The sequence below is a fragment of the Empidonax traillii genome, unplaced genomic scaffold (assembly GCF_003031625.1).
Source record: "Empidonax traillii isolate 1590-97213 ecotype Southwest subspecies unplaced genomic scaffold, ASM303162v1 scaffold87:size1256882, whole genome shotgun sequence".
NCBI lineage: Eukaryota > Metazoa > Chordata > Aves > Passeriformes > Tyrannidae > Empidonax > Empidonax traillii.
In genome coordinates, this window is record NW_020955280.1 from 310,045 (window position 1) to 326,387 (window position 16,343).

The window sequence follows — 16,343 nt, forward strand, 5'->3', positions numbered from 1 at the left end:
GGTACCACCCGCAGCGCATCCCGGCGGGACCGGCACCGGCACCGGGGAGCGGGACGGGCACGGGGACGGGGGCCGGGAGAGGGACGGCGGCAGCGGGGACGGCCGGGGCGGGTCTCCCCGGCAGCGCTTCCGCCGGCGGGCGGGCTTTCCGGGGCGGGTCCGGCCGCGCCGCCATGCCCGCCGCCGCCGCGCCGCCCGCCCGCCCCGGCGCGGCCGCCCCGCCGAGGCGCGGGGCGCTGCGGGCCCGCTGACCGCGTCCCCCCGAGGGGCTCCCCCGCGGCCATGGCGCCCGCCTGGCCCTGGCTGCTGCTGCTGCTGCTGTGGCTGGGGGTCGTGCGCGCCCTCCCGGCCCCGCCGCGCATCCGGCTGCCGCTGCGGGGCGGAGCGGCCCCGCCGTCGGGGCTCCGGCAGCGCCGGGCGCCGCTGGACGCCGAGACCGAGCGCGCCGGCAGCTTCGTGGAGATGATCGACAACCTGCGGGGCAAGTCCGGGCAGGGGTACTATGTGGAGATGACGGTGGGCAGCCCCCCGCAGAAGGTGAGGTGGGAGGAGATGGATCCCCCGCATCTCTCGCATCCCCTGCATCCCCCCTGCATTCCTCGCACCCCGGGGGGCTGCGGGTCCCTCTCTGGGGTCGCAGAGCAGAGGCTCTGCGGGTGCCACCATGGCTGCGCGGCTCTCGCCGCACAGTCCGGGCTTCCCGTCGTTCCTCATCGCTCGGGTGATGCTTTTCCTGCTGGCTTTTGGTGAAGGCTGGCCGCAGGCGCCCGCCGAAGGTCACCCCATCGCTCCCGGGCTAGCCGGGCACTCCTGGGAGAGGCAGCGGGTGCTGCGTGTGCCTCTGCGTGCGGGGCTGCATCCCTCCATCCATCCCTTCCCCCTTCCATCCCTCCCTCCCTCCTTCCATCCATCCTCTCTCCCGAGCCAAAGCTTGCTGCCACTCAGGAGCTGTCGCCATGTGTGGGCAGCGAGAGGGTGGGATGTGGCTGCACAGCCCCGCGCCCGCCTGGAGCGGGCACAGCCAGACACGAAGAAGCCACGGCCAAGCCGTGCTTGGCGCGTTCCTCCCAGCGGAGCCGCTGGCGCAGCTGCTGCCCGGGTCCGCGTGCCGCTCCCGACCTGGGGAAATGCTCCAGAAAACCTCCGGAGCTTTGTTTTCCCGGAGATCTCGTGCAGGCTGTCCCTGCACAGGAGCCGGGACAGCATGGGGAAGCAAAGGGCAGGAAAACGGGGTGGGCTGACTGGAAAGGGAGCTGGTGCATCACCAGCCTCTGCTCCTTCTCCATCTTTCTGTCAGCATCCCTCACGTCCTGGAGCTGCGCTGCCCAGCTCACGTTGTGGCACCGTGTGCCTTCCTACTGGGGACAGGATGGGTGCTGATGGCCAGGTCACTCAGCGCAGGGCTAGCAGCTCCTCCTCTCTGTTTGGGTGAGATCCTGGAGGCTCCTGCTGCCAAATCCCCCTGTGCCTGTACTGACCCCCTTGCTGCCAGCAGCAGGTCTGACTCAGGGACTGGAGCGGGCCAGCTCATCGCTCGAGGCTCCGCACTCCTCCCAGCTCGGGGCCACGTTCCCTCGTGTCTGCCACCGCCACTTTTTGGGTGCTGCCGAAACACCCAGCACCCACACAGGCTCTGAAATAAAGACTGGCTTTTACCCCACGAGCTGGCTGTGCCCTGTGTGCGTGGTGGGGGAGAGCCATGTGAGCGAGACGTGAGCCGTGGACGGGAGAATCATGTCACCACCACGAAAATCGGATCTCTGGGAGCAGCGTCGTGTTGTCCCTGTGTGCCTGGGATTTATTCTCTGCTCTGGCAGGGCGCGTTTAGGGGGAAAAAAGGGAGGAGATTATTTCTAAAATCTAGTTTTAAATGTGATTTCATCATCTCCTGCCTGCCACGTGTCGCAGCTGCCAGATAATTTCCGTGCTAACCACCTGTTCCCAGGCACTCGTGCGTTCCGGAGCCAGTTGCCCTTTTGGGCAGCATCTTCCAGCCTTGGATCGCTTCCAAATGCGAACGTGGTGCCTGTGCGTGTGTGTGTGTGCTGGAGCAAAATCCCTCCAGGCGCTGTAATGGAATTAGAGGATTCATATGAAAGAGTTTGGCTGTGCCTTCGCAGGAAATCAGGGGCATATTTGTCCCGAGGGGTGCGTGCATCCTTCCCGAAGGGTCACATACGGCAGGGAGACGGTGATCCAGCTCCTCAGCTTTCCTTTCACCTTCCTGGTGCTGACAAGGGAGTTTCTGTATCCTCTTGTGCTTTAATTTTGGTTCTGAGCTGTGCTGCGCTGCCAAGTCACCGTCAGCAGCCGATTGCTCACACACTCCATGTGCCCAGGCGTGTTGGTTTCCCTGGCTCCCCAGGACTGGCTGATTCATAAACACAGAGGGAAGAGGGGTGAGACAAGCGTCGGGAGCCAGTGTTTTGGGACAGATGGCACAGGCTTGGTCCCCAGGAGCCGCACTCAGCACTAGGACACGCGTGGCACGGAGCCAGCGCTGCTGCCGAGGTGCCCGGAGGGGCTGTCACTTCCAGGGACAGGTTTCAGACAAGCATCCCTGTCACACATGTCCTGGCCTCGCCGGTTCACGTGCTGTGTCCTGGCCTGAATGGATGGCTGGGCTGAGTCTCAAGGATCTGGGTCCTCTCCACGTGGGTCCTGTGCGTGACCCTGTCAGCAGGATGGAGCCTGTGAGAGCAAAAGCTCTTCCTCGCTTCCTTCTCTCCCTGCAGCATCAGCTCAGCAGGTCTTTCTCCAGGGAGACCTGTCTCCTCTGGGTGCCCTGGAGGTTGGAGATGAGCTGTGTGGAGCAGGTGGCCCCTAATGACCCACCACAGAACTGGGAACAGCCCTGGGAGCGGTTGCCAGGGGAAGGTGGGGCTGTGCAGCGGGCGCTGAGCTGGCACTCGCCCAGGGTGGATACTGGAGGGGCAAATGTGCCTCTCTGATCTTTACCCATGGCCTGAAACATTCCCCATGGCAAGAAGCTAGGCAGGGGAGGCCTGTCCCCCAGTGCAGGATGGCAGGGCTGGGGCACAGGGCACCCAGGACGTGGCAGCCCCTGTCAGGTGGCCGTGGAGAACGCTCAGCAGCTGCAGCCCAGCACTCCTGCGATTAGCACAAGCGCATTAACCTCCTTCTCTCCCCTCTGACTCCACAGATTAAGGGCCGAAGCCCTGGCAGTGCTGGCTGGGGTGGTGCTGTGAAGCAGCCCCCGGGGCTGGGGTGAGGGCTCAGCCCAGGCACTGCTGCCCTGCAGGGTGGGGAGCCCCGCTCCTGCTCCAGCAATCCCACCCCAGCAGTCCCACTCCGGCAATCCCGCCCTGGCAGTCCATCCCCGCTCCCCGCAAGGGCCACAGGCAGGGGTCAGCTGGGGGCAGGATCCAGCTGGCCTGCTCCCGGCCCTGCCGGTGGGATGTTTGCCAAACCTGGTAATCCCGCACAGGCAGGAATGGATCAGGAGCTGGGCTCGGCATATGGGTGGTGATTAGCGGGCGCAGCGATCCACGGGGGCCACGGACTATCGATCCTTCCCACCAGCTCTGCCAGCAAATCAGCTTTCCTGGCAAGGGGAACCTATGCACCCTGTCTTGCTGCTCCTCTTCAGACTCATGACACCTGCCAGGTGCTTCCCAAATCCTGTGGATTGTGGGGCTGAGGCCAGGCCATGCTGAGCGAGGAGCTCATGCTCTGTTTGCACGGTGCCAGACGCTGTTTGCTTTGTTGTTCAACACCCTGATGTCGCTGCCTCCTGCTCTGCCACCTTCTCCTCTCCTCTCTGTGCACAGCAAAAGAGGGTCCCGCTGCACTCATGCACCTCCCTGTCTCTCTTCTCCAGCTGAACATCCTGGTGGACACGGGGAGCAGTAACTTTGCTGTGGGAGCTGCGCCACACCCCTTCCTCCGGAGATACTACCAGCGGCAGCTGTGAGTATGTGGGGGGACACAGAGCAGAGCCACTGTCCCAGCCCCACAGTGGCACGCTGCCCCTTCTTGCTGGGGGTCTGGCCAGACCCTACCAAGTAGAAGATCCACACGACCCCTTCCAGTCTTACTCATCCCTTCGATGCCTTTGCAGGTCCAGCACCTACCGCGACCTGCGGAAAGGGGTGTATGTGCCCTACACCCAGGGCAAGTGGGAAGGGGAACTGGGCACTGACCTGGTCACCATCCCCCACGGCCCCAATGTCACTGTCAGAGCCAACATTGCTGCCATCACAGAGTCAGACAAATTCTTCATCAATGGCTCCAACTGGGAAGGGATCCTGGGGCTGGCGTACGCTGAGATTGCCCGGGTGAGTCCTGGCTGGCAGCAGCCTGGCCCTGCATGAGCAGGCTTCAGTTGCCTCTTCCCTTGGCTCTGTTTGTCCCCTGGGGCACAGCAGTCCCCCCCACAGTGAAGGGAGCTCCCCTGGGCACGGAGAGCCCCTGGAGAAGGGACAGCACCGATGCATCCCTGTCCTGCCTCTTTTCTCCTCCCGCCAGCCTGACGACAGCCTGGAGCCCTTCTTTGACTCCCTGGTGAAGCAGACTCGGGTGCCCAACATCTTCTCCCTGCAGCTGTGTGGGACGGGCTTCTCGCCCAACGAGACGGAGGCCGTGGCCTCGGTGGGAGGCAGCATGGTGAGGGCTCTGCAGGCAGGGGGAGGCTGCCAGGGGCTCCCACGGGGCTCTGGTGGCGCGTGGTGGCCTCACCTTTGTGTCTCCGCTGCAGATCATCGGCGGCATCGACCGCTCGCTGTACGTGGGGGACATCTGGTACACCCCCATCCGCAAGGAGTGGTACTATGAGGTCATCATTGTCAAGCTGGAGGTCAACGGGCAGGACCTGAACATGGACTGCAAAGAGGTGAGGGGGCACCAGGGCACCTGCCCCCCGGGCTCAGCTGGGCCATGGCGCTGGAGGCACCTGCTGCTGGTTGAGGGGCCGGGAGGGGAGCAGGGCTGGGGTCCTGCACCTGGGTCACCCCTCCTCTTCTGCCCCCAGTACAACTATGACAAGAGCATCGTGGACAGTGGGACCACCAACCTCAGGCTGCCAAAGAAGGTGTTTGAAGCTGCAGTGAAATCCATCAAAACAGCATCTTCGGTCAGTGAAACCTATCACTTCCCCATGGGCACATCCCCAGGGCTGGGGGCAGCAGAGCTGCCCCTCACCAGCCTGGCATCTCTGCTGCCTGCCCACCTTGGCTCCGCTCACCTCCCCTTTCCCTCTGGCAGACGGAGAAGTTCCCGGATGGCTTCTGGCTGGGGGAGCAGCTGGTTTGCTGGCAGGTCGGCACCACCCCCTGGCACATCTTCCCGGTCCTGTCCCTCTACCTGATGGGGGAGGCCACCAACCAGTCCTTCCGGATCACCATCCTGCCCCAGGTGAGCGCTGGCCCAGCCAGAGTGGGCTGGAGTGGCAGGACCAGCAGGACCACCCTGGGTGGGCACAGCTGCCTCCCTGCCCCCTTTCCCGACGGCACCTCTGTCCCTGCAGCAATACCTGCGCCCGGTGGAGGACGTGGCCACTTCTCAGGACGACTGCTACAAGTTTGCCATCTCCCAGTCCTCCACCGGCACCGTCATGGGCGCCGTGATCATGGAGGGCTTCTACGTGGTCTTCGACCGTGCCCGCAAGCGCATCGGCTTCGCTGTCAGCGCCTGCCACGGTGAGCACTGGGCCTGGAGGGAGGGAGAGAAGGGCAGAGGGGCCGTGGGAGTGCAGTGGCCAGAGCTGTGCCTTCCCCCCAACAGTGCACGACGAGTTCCGGACGGCCGCGGTGGACGGGCCCCACCTGCACTCCAACATGGAGGACTGCGGCTACAACATCCCGCAGACGGACGAGTCCACCCTGATGACCATCGCCTACGTCATGGCAGCCATCTGCGCCCTCTTCATGCTGCCCCTCTGCCTCATGGTGTTCCAGTGGCGATGCTTCCGCTGCCTGCGCCGGGACCACGACGACTTCGCCGACGACATATCCCTGCTGAAGTGACGGCGGAGCGCGGGGCCGCAGGTGAGGGGCCTGGTCCGGGGGCAGGACAGCAGCGTGGGGAGCTCAGACCCTCTGCCCAGGACTCGGGGACTCGGTGTGCGCCAGGGCCAGCAGCCGGGAACGGCTGTGGGAGCCCCGTGTCCGGGCTCTGTTCATCTGAGACCCACAGCAAGAGCTTGATGGAGTGACACTGATGAGCCATCCCCTGCCTGTCCCCTTCTACCCCTGTGCATCCCTTCTCTGCTCACCCCACCGGGAAGCCGCTGGCCCAGGTTCTCTGTGCAGGGAGCTGCACGCACGTGCCCTGTGGCCGTGCCTTCCCCGTGGCTCCCTGCACTGAGCTGGACTCTGGGGATCATCCCAGAGCCTCCCCAAAGAGCCAGCCTGGGGCTGCCTGGACACATCTTTCCCTCCCACCCTCCTGCTCCCCCATACATGGCTCACCCCTGTACACTGCTCACTCTGGCGTTTCCCTGCCCTCCCAAACTGTCCCCCACTGCTGCCAGCCCCAGGACTTCTGTGCCCACCCTGCCCTCCCAACACAGGCAGGAGCAGCCACTCATCCTGTCCCAGGACTGGCAGGAGCAGGCACCCACGTTCTCCCCACTCCCCATGGGATGGGCAACTCCCTGCCCTCCCTTCCAGCATCAGCAGCGGCTGCCACGGAGGAGCCGGTGCCAGAAGAGACCCAAGTTCCCGGCACCGGCTGCTCCCCAGCCCACCCACCCCTTCAAAAGCCATAGGGGAGCCTGGGCCCCCCCTGCAGCCCCCCCGGCCTCACCTCCAGCACGTCCCACGGCGTGGGGCACGGCGGCTCCTCTCCGCTCACTCCACGTGTCCAGGCCCCGGCTGGGGGACACCCTGGCAGCCTGGGGACAGGCAGCAGCTGTGGGGACTGCAGCATTTGTTCTTTTTTAAACACATGGTTGTATTTATTTCTGGTTTTTTTTTTTTTTTTTTTACAAAGCGAGTCACTGGTAGCGCAGTCGGAGCGTGTACATAGCAGGTCCCACCCGCGTGGGTGTGCAGACAACAGCCGCCTCTCACCTGTACAATATACCCATGTATCTCTCTTTTTAATTCTAGCCCTGAAAGCCACTGTTCCAAACCCAGCGTTAGGGGTCAGTCCTGTTTCGTTTTGGGGTTTTTTTTTAATCGTTTTAGCCCTCTGCTCAGTCCTTGGGCCATGACCACCACCCGTGGCACCGCAGTGATGTGCTCGGTGGGAGCGCACGATGGTGAGGGAGTCCCAGCTGGTTTGAGGAGGAGGAGCAGGAGGAAGGCAGGGCTGGAGCCCACAGGGCAGTGGCTCACAAGCCGAAAGGACACTGAGCACTTTTGTCCTCGTGGTGTTCCTGCAGCACAGGGAGGATTTTTCGGTGTGTGAGGACAACCCTCCCCTCCTCCCTGTGCTGCAGGATCACTGTCCCTTCCCCAGGGCAGACACCCGTGACCTTGCAGCAGTGGTAGTGCTGTATTCCCTTGCTTCTCTGCCTCCAACCTGGATAGGAAAGTGCTTAAACACGTGCAGGAGCGGAGCAACCAGGTCAGGTGGGGACAGGCTGAGGGACCGCAGCAATCACCAAGTGTAAAGCTTGTTAACTAAATCCTGCAGATAAACATTTCTTTGGAAAAGCAGCGAGGGAGCCAGGAAACACATGCAGTGTAGGAGGAAGCCAGCCCTCGCATGGGCACCGCCACAACAGCCCCCACACTGTCCCACCTCACTCCCAGTGCGCTCACACAGCACCCGCCCCCACCCCCATCCCTGCTCCAAAACTGCATCCAGCCGCTCCATGCGAGAGGGCAACGTTCTCTCCCCCACCCTCGTGCCTGCCCAGGACCCCAGAGACTCTGTTGTGGACCACTGCCTTAAAACACGCTGCCAGCGTGTGCGTGCGCGGAGAAGGATCTGCGGCCGAGCTCAGGTGCTGCACCAGGGGGGCTTCCCTGCCCACCCCGAGGCAGAGGGGCCTCCAGCAGCACCGAATTCCTGCTGCAGACCGCTAAGGAGGGGGGGGGGAATTTTTAGAGAGTCAGTGCAAGATTTTCAGTGGTGCTGAGCACCTCGTAATCCCACCGAAATCCATGGAGAAAGGGTTGGTGCCTCAGCCCGTGCTTTAGGAGAAAGTACAGGACAGGGGAAAGCAGGAATTGTGACAGGTTGGTTTATCCTGAGCTGCAGCGCAGCCGTGTCCATCTGCTCCCTCCCCAGGGCCCGGTGACAGCAGGGGATGGGACAGGATGGGACCAGGGGCTGTCGCTGGAGGCTCCAGTACTCTGTAACCCAGTGTCTATGTAAGAACAATGAATGTTAACACGGTAAATTATTATGACATTAAAAAAAGACCACCAAAAAAAAACAATCGTCTTTATCTGCAACCTTTTCATTGCCAAGAGGGGGGGAAAAAACAGGTGATGACCGGCAGGGGACCAGGACACTGAGGAATGGGGTGGTGAGGCATCCAGTCATGGGGTATGGCCCTGGAAAAGGAGCTGCTGGGATCCAAGTGGGAAAAGGTGGCTGCAGGAGCCAGTGTGCCTCCAAGCAGGTGACACTAACCCTCGTTTGGAAGAAGCCAGTGAGGCTGCGGACTTAAGGAATGAGGAGCAGCAGCAAATCACTGCATAATATACACACTTTATTTATGAATTTGTATGTATACAGACTTTCTATACACACATTACCTATATAATAAAAATGTACATGTGTATACATGATCGTATAAATATAGAACTGTAGAAATCTTAGAACTGATCCTGTCTATTCACAGCAACTCCTCCTGTGGGCCCACGTTGTTCCAGCAGCCGTCATTTGAGGCTTGGGCAAAAGGGGCAAGTGTCATTCGTGTTGGTTTGTGCCCAGAATTTGATGCACTGGAAAAGAGAGAGTTAGTCAAGAGCTACTGGCACAACCCAGAGGTGTCATTGTCCCCAGCAGTGCTGCCAGGACACTCATTTTCAGTGTCCTTTGCTCCTCACAGCCTCCCTCAGTAGGTAACCATGAGAAGGGAGCTCTCCTCCTCCTCTTCCCAAGAGCTCCTGTCCAGCCCCCCCGGCCCAGACACCTGGGCAGCAGTGGCAGCTCTCTCCCCTCACCCTCTGTTCTAGATCCTTCCAGGCTGTCCTGCTCCAGGGTCTAACCCTCACAGCAAAGAGAACAGGCTCAGGGACAGGAACAAGGGCAGCCTGTTCTTAAAGCCACCACCCAGTGGCCACACTTAAGATTACGGAAAGGATGGGATGACAGGATGCAAGGAATTGTTTATTGATCGTCCCCTTCTGGCAAGGTGCCAGTACCACAGGGACTCGGGAAGGGAATCAGCACTTGGAAGGATGAGGAGGAAGCCCCGAGCAGCAGGGAACACTCACCTCCTTGTGCAGCACATGCGAGCAGGCCATGGGGTGAAGGTCACCGGGCTGCACGAGCTTCTGGCACATCAGACACAGCTTACAGGCTGATGGGGTCTGGGACAGGCAGTGAGGGAACAGAAAGAAGCAGGGAAGTCAGACACCCAGCTCTGATCACATATTCAGCTGCAGCCTGAAGCCACAGGCTGCCCAGTCCCTCCCTCTGCCACCACACGCTGTGAGAGCCACTGACACATCTCGTCACCATTCCCCTCTTCCCCAACGTGAAGCACAATGGATCTGTGCCTCTAATCCTGTCCTCACCCCACCAGCCTGAGTAGCTGTGTGAGGAGAGAGAGCTCCCAGCTCCATGGGCTCATCCCTTCAGCCACCTCCCAGCCAGGCTCCCTCCCTCTCCTTTGTACCAGGGAATCCAAACAGCCTTACGTGTGACGCCGTTCCAGGGTAGGCGACCTGGGCCGGGGGCAGGAACACGGGAGTGCTGATCTGAGGCAGCGGAGCAGAGAACATGGGGGCCCTGATCCGGCTGAGGGGCTGCAGCAGGACAAAGGAGGCACAATCACAACAGCCCGGGAGGAAAGGGCAGACGAGTCACCCCGAGCCACCCCAGGGAAAACCTCTCCCTGGTTACGCCGCCGTCAGCAGAAAGGGGAGCCCGGGGGACAGCCCTGACGCACAGCCCGAGCTCTGTGGGGATCCAGGGAGCAGGCGCAGCTCTCCCTGCTCCCCAGGGCCCCCCTTCCAGCAGCCCCCACGCTGTCCCACCTGCGCCCCGGCCGCTGCCTGCTCCTGCTGCTCCGCCAGCTTGGCCGCTACCAGCTGGTTCAGCTGCTCCATGGTCAGCCCGGCCATGGTCTTCCGAGCTGTCTTGATCTGCTGCAGGATGTTGGTGAGCTGGGCCCTGTGTGGAAAGCAGCCTGCTAAGAGCTCCCAGTCCCCACAGACAGGGACCCTCCGCCAGCCCTGCCCCAGGGGAAGCCGTGTCGCTGCAGAGGAGCGCGTGCTCTAAATGTCTACCTTCCCAAGTGAGGTGAATCACAATGCTGAGGAGTTTCTCTCCCCAGAATGCTGGGAAAAGAGCAGGGAACGCCCAGGGAAAGGAGGGGGCCTCCTGGCTGTGCCCAAGCATCCCCGCTGACCTTCAAAGCTCCAGGAGGTTCTCATTCCCAGCACTGTGGCAAATCTGATGGAGACCACCAGCCTTTGCTCCACACCTTCAGCCTTCCTTCCCTTCACCCAGATCCCACACACGCCAGGAGGAGCCCTCCTTCCCCCGATGCCAGCTCCCATCTCTCACACACAAGCCCTCGCTCTCCGGAAAAACAAGGCCAGACACTTACTTGTTGCACTGTGGAAACCGAGTCAACAACTTCTCCAGCAGCTTTTCCAGCTTGTCGGCCGGCTGGGGCCTGTGGAACTCGGGAGCGACGTTCACCCCGCCCAGGCCGGGCGGAGGAGGGATGGAGGCGGCGGGAGGCATGTGAGGGCTGTGCGTGCCGACGAGCGATGCCACCACGGGGCTGTTCCTCCCCTGGGAGGCAGGCAGGGGTGGGGAGGGCTGGTTGGGCCTGGAGATGGCGGGGTTCAGCAGAGGGAAGGAGAGCGCCCGAGGATCGGCGCTCGGCATGACCATGGGAACGGGGACGGGTCCGATGGGAAAGGGGAGCCGGGGAGTAAGGGATGGGTTGGGCTGGAATGCCGTCAGCATGAAATCTGTCTGAGGAAGAAAAACAGGCGAAGAAGGAAAGGCTGGTTAGAGCAAGCCCACCTGGATGCAGAGCCGAGTGCCCTCCTCCCCATTCAGACAGATGGAATGATGCCACTGGCAGCTGGCAAGGGAAGGAGCCCCTTCCCCTCCTCTCCAGGGACGGTAGTAAAGCCCAGAGAGGCAGGGACTGGGCACAGGGCTCCAGAACACACCATCCCACACGCACAGCACAGCAGGGCTGTGGCCAGGCCAGCGGGCAGGCTGTGCCAGGGCCTGGCCAGCCCCTCCTGTGGAGCTGGAGAGACACTCACTTCTGAGGGCGGAGGCGGCAGCGTCGGCGTCGGGATCTGTGGGAGGCTGCTCAGCTTTGTGCCATTCCTCACCATCTGGATGTGGTCGTTGAACTGATCCTACCAGAGAGGGAAGAAAACAGACACATTCATCAAACCTGAGGAAGTCTGGGGCATTCTCAGCTCCGGGGCAGCTGCAGGTCCTAAAGTGGCACTGTTAGGTTCCACAGGAGTCAGGAAAAAGGACCCAGAGGGAGAAACTAAGTGCTTCTGCCAATAACCCATCACAGATCATGTCCACAGAGCTGATCCACATGCATGAGCCTGAAGAGGCAGAAGATCTCTGCAGCTGCCTGCAAAGGCTGACTGACTGTGCATGCTTTTGGGCACACAGCTTTTTGGGGGCTCGGTCCCCTCCCAGAGAGGGCTGGAGCTAAGCATGCAAAGCAGTGTGGATGTGAAGAACTGCTCACTGCTACGCTGGGAGAGTTCAGCAGGGACTTACTCGGACAGTTTCCTTGGTCATTCGTATCCTGTTCAGCCTCATCTCCCACTCCTGCTTTGGCCTCATCGTCTCCAGCGTGGGCGGCGCAGACCTGCAAGCACAACTAAACTTTCCCACTTGCAACTGTGCTCTCACTGACAGCAAAGTGGGAGCAAGTAAACCCCCCCCACAACCTCTTCCCTTCCCCTCATCCCCAGTGTAAGGAGAGGAAGAGGAGATGGGATGTAGGAACACCTGAGTTACCCTCCCTGCCACTCCTGACACTGCATAGACTTACTTGAGGTAGGTGAGGTGTAGCTCTGCTTCTTTCTCTGCTTCTTCTAGTTTCAACACCAGCAGCTCCTTCCGGCTCTCCAGGGACAGGATCTAATGGAGAGAGGCCCCACATGAAGAGCAGTTTCTGTACTGACTCATTTCTTGCTGCCAGACCATAGTCTCTCCACAAGACTCATGCTCGGTGCACCAGGCACTGCTCCTCACTAATGTTTACTGCACTGGGACTTGTTTATCTTTCCTCTTGTCCCACAAAGTGGGACTTGGCCTCGTCCTCAACTGCTCCTGATCTGGAACCTCAAACCAACCACTTTGCAGGGAAGGAGTTACCTCTGCTTTCCAGGCCCGTTCTGTCTCCTCAAGAATGTTCCTGTTGATTTCATTGTGCTGGTTCTTCAGCTTGTCCAGCTCCATCTCCCACAGCTGCCTGCACACAGAACAGGAGCCTCCTCAGGCTCAGGCACCGGAATGGCACAGAGCAGGAGTGCTGACAGATTCCCACAAAGGGATCGATCCCAGGAGCTCTGGATGGGGTGGAACTGTGGAAGATCAGCAGCTTCCAGACCATGACACCAGGCACTGTGCACCCTGGGCTGCAGAGGTAATTGCGCCAGGAGCGAGCTGTTCCAGAGCACACAACTGACCAGTGTGCAAACACGCTGGGCAAAACAAGAAGAGAGGAATTCCCCGTGGGATAATTTGGTCCAATTTCAGAGCAGGGTGCACAGGTGTGACCCAGGAACCAATCCAAGCAGCACACAGAACTATGCTGTTCAAAGCTGGGCATTTCCACCTGTGCTATGGGAACACCTGGATCTGGAGCTCCTCTGCCCAGCTTTAAATGCCCCAGCGTGCCACAGTTCAGTGTGGCTGGGCAGCTGTGGGGAACAGACAGGGAAATCAGTCTGCCCTAATTCTGGGAAGTTAAAACTCAGTCAGAGGTACAGTTACAAGCTGAGTCAATCCACCAAGTACAAACTTTAATCTTGTGGGATCTTTATGTCACAAGTATCAGGGAGCCTGCTTGTGACCGGGATCAAAGAGGATTTAATCCAGAGATCCAATGCTGGAAGAGGAAACACAACCCTTAGAGTATGTAACTGGCCAGCACTGCTGGATCGTTCTCTCTGCTCTATCCCACCAGGAGCATCAGATTCACGCCATGGCAAAATGACAGGAAGGAAAAGTGCATTGAGCAGCATTAATCAGGTAATGGATAAGAGCCTTACTTCTCATCAGACTGCTCTGCAATCAGAGAGGCAATCTTGTTTTCCTTCTCCTCCTGCTCTTTCAGCAACCTGCACAGAAACAGGACAGCACAGCTGGAGTCAGGACAGTGCAGTGCCCACTCTCAAAGCCCCCCCTGGCAAATCCCTGCACACCCTGGGCTTGGACAGCCCCGCTCAGTGTGTGGGAAAACAGCGGCCAACACCCTCCGGAGCACAAATCCTGCAGTGTCATGACACTGCACAAAGGCTGTGGCACAGAACCAGGCTCAGCCAGGGAGCTGTGCCCCTCCAGCAGCACGTGCCCTGCAGTGTCCACTCAGGGGAGAAAGGGGCTGAGGACTTGGAGCCATCACTGAAGGAGCTTTACCCAAACCCTGTACTGAGCCCTCAGAATAAAAGAAATCAACCTCTACAACGTGACAGAATAAAAGTGCAAATTCACACGCAGGGGCTGTCCTAAATTCATTCACACAGGACTGTCCTCAATACTCCTTGCTTCCAAAGAGTTTAAAGCTCTTTGCTCCATCAGGTAAACATCAGGGTTAAGCAAGACCTTTTCCCCCCCAGAAATAAACACTTTTTTCCATACAAATACCTTCTCCCTTTCTCACAGAGTTTCTCAATTTCAGCTTTCAGATCCTGCTCTTTCTGCAGGAATTCTTTCTTTTCTTTCTCCATTTTCTTCTTTGTCTCTTCTCGCTTGATCGTAACATCTTGAATTGCTTTCAGGATCTCCTGGAGTAAAAAAAGCATTATGCAAATACAGAGCAAAATTTCAAAGTAATGGCTTTGATTTAAAATCCATTATTATTTTAAATTGATTGATTAATGAGATTACACAGCCAACTCTTTCTTTTTAGCAGATCCAGTCAAGATATATATTGGTTATTATGAGGAAACTCAGGAAACAGACACTCTGGACCACAAGTTCTCTACCTGTTCATAAGGATTTTAAAATTAACTAAAGGGCAGGTTAAACAAAAACAGGACTTCACCAGATACCTGGTGGTTCTTCATCTCCTCTTCCCTCCGCTGCTGGAGCTGCTTGAGCTGGACCTGCAGCTGATTCTCCACCTGCCTCTGTTTGTCCAGCACCTCCTGGTAGCGTTCCTTCAGCAACGCCCGCTCGGACATCATCTTGTCCTGCAGTGGAGAGAGTTTAGGGAGAACCTTCCCCTTCCCTCATGCTAAAGAGACGCAGGAAAGGTCAGCACTGTGAAAGAGCCCCGACAAGAACCACAGGTAAATGGTTTCCACTTTCACAGCTCAGGCTCTCTAGACTGGAAAAGACAAAGGGATACACTTCTCGAAGCTGCAGCTGGTGTGGCATTTTCTCCTCTAACAAGGACACCTTAAGGACTCCAAGGCTGGTATTTTGATGATCCTGGAAGTCTTATCCAACCTTAATGATTCTTTTTTGGCAAGCAAAATGTGGAAAGAGCAGCTTCAGCTGCTTTGCCCGGGAGCAGCAGCCTGGGAGCCTGAGCAGCTGAGCCTGGACCTGGTACCCACCAAGTTCTTCTCAATATCCTGATCCGTGTTCACGTCAGCATCGGCCGCCTTGAAGTCGGTCTGTGAAGGGAGATGGTTGCAGTCAGACCCTCACCCCAGAGAAATCTCCAAGGCTGGCCAGATGATCAACCAGCCTTGGAGAAACACCAGTGGCAGGAGAACAACCTGCCCTGGATTCTGATCAGCCACTTAAGCAACGCTTATTTCATTCTTATCACAGAGCCACAGAATAACTGGGGTTGGAAGGGACCTCTGCAGGTCATCTGGTCTGACCCCTTTGCCAAGGCAGGGTCACCTGGAGTACATGACACAGGAACACATCCAGGTGGGTTTGGAATGTCTCCACACCCTCCCTGAGCAGCTGTTCCAGTGCTCTGCCACCCTCCATGGAAGTTCTTCCTCAAGCTGAGGTGAAACTTATGTTTTGGTTTATAGCCATTGCTCCTCATCCTGTTGCTGGGCACCACCAAAAGAGTCTGCCATCATCCTCTTGGCACCCACCTTTGAGATATTTATATGCATTAACGAGATTCCCTCTCAGTCTTCTCTTTTTTGGACTAACCAGGCCCAGCTCCCATACTCTCTCCCCATCAGAGAGAGATGCTCCAGACCCCTAATTACCCCGCTGGACCCTTTCCAGTAGCTCCTTGTCTTTCTTGCACTGGGGAACTCAGAACTGGACACAGCACTCCAAATGCAACCACAAGGGGGGCAAATTTTAATTTAAAGATTAATTAAAGACCGTTCAAACCGCAGGGCCACAGTCACAGCGGCAGCTGTAAGGCTGCACGTCTGGATGCGTTTTACCCTCCAGCCTCGACTTACCCAGTTCTTTGCCCTTCCAGGCTCCCGAAACGGCCTCTCAGGGACCTCTCCCCGCACACCACCAACCCCGACAGCCCCGGGGGACCCGCACCCACCTGCACCGCGATGTTCTGCGACGGCCGCGCCGGGGCCGCCTCCTCCTCGTCGGGCTCCTCGGCCGCCGCTCCGCTCTGCCCCGCGGCCTCCGCGCCGCCGGCCCCGGGCTCAGCATCGCCGCCGGGGGAGCCGGCAGGGGCGGCCGCGGGGTCGGGCTCCGCGCCGGGGCCGGGCTCGCCGGGGCTCTCCGGGGCGGAGAGCGGGGTCCCGCTGCGTGGAACGAGCACATCGGTCACCGTCCGCAGCCGCGCTCCATCCCCGCTCCGTCCCCGCTCCATCCCCGCTCCGTCCCCGCTCCATCCCCGCTCCATCCCCGCTCCATCCCCGCTCCATTCCCGCTCCATCCCCGCTCCCGGCCCCCCCGTTACCTGCCGGGCGGCGCGGCGGGGCCGGGCTCGCAGAGGCGCGGCGGGTCGGGGCCGTCGCCCTGCGCCTGCTCCAGCGCCATGGAGGGGGGGCGGCCGCGGGGCTGGGGCGGGAGCCGAGCCCAGGCCGGCGCGGCGGCACCGGGGGCGGGAGGGGGCACCGGGCGGAGCGCTCGACCCGCGG

At 59.7% G+C, this 16,343-nt stretch overlaps 2 protein-coding genes across 3 annotated transcripts; one reads left to right on the top strand and one right to left on the bottom strand.

The window, feature by feature from the left end:
• The first annotated feature begins 212 nt into the window (after positions 1 to 212).
• Positions 213 to 6,166, top strand: BACE1 (beta-secretase 1). Of its 2 annotated transcripts, none has more exons than XM_027881354.1 (9): positions 213 to 537; positions 3,842 to 3,930; positions 4,082 to 4,298; positions 4,489 to 4,626; positions 4,718 to 4,852; positions 4,991 to 5,092; positions 5,224 to 5,373; positions 5,486 to 5,657; positions 5,740 to 6,166. In XM_027881354.1, the coding sequence occupies exons 1-9, from the start codon at positions 283 to 285 to the stop codon at positions 5,982 to 5,984; spliced, it is 1,503 nt and encodes a 500-aa protein (XP_027737155.1). In that variant the 5' UTR covers positions 213 to 282; the 3' UTR covers positions 5,985 to 6,166. The 2 variants fall into 2 exon arrangements, with proteins under 2 accessions (XP_027737155.1, XP_027737156.1); XM_027881355.1 differs by having other exon boundaries at positions 5,743 to 6,166.
• Positions 6,167 to 8,605: 2,439 nt separating this feature from the next.
• On the bottom strand, positions 8,606 to 15,893 carry RNF214 (ring finger protein 214). The gene is made up of 14 exons (XM_027881366.1): positions 15,794 to 15,893; positions 14,874 to 14,933; positions 14,364 to 14,504; positions 13,957 to 14,096; positions 13,362 to 13,430; positions 12,463 to 12,559; positions 12,137 to 12,225; positions 11,860 to 11,962; positions 11,376 to 11,474; positions 10,697 to 11,073; positions 10,122 to 10,257; positions 9,783 to 9,890; positions 9,357 to 9,452; positions 8,606 to 8,861 (listed from the first exon to the last, which is right to left on the bottom strand). The coding sequence occupies exons 3-14, from the start codon at positions 14,496 to 14,498 to the stop codon at positions 8,796 to 8,798; spliced, it is 1,515 nt and encodes a 504-aa protein (XP_027737167.1). The 5' UTR covers positions 14,499 to 14,504; positions 14,874 to 14,933; positions 15,794 to 15,893; the 3' UTR covers positions 8,606 to 8,795.
• Between the last annotated feature and the right edge of the window lie 450 nt (positions 15,894 to 16,343).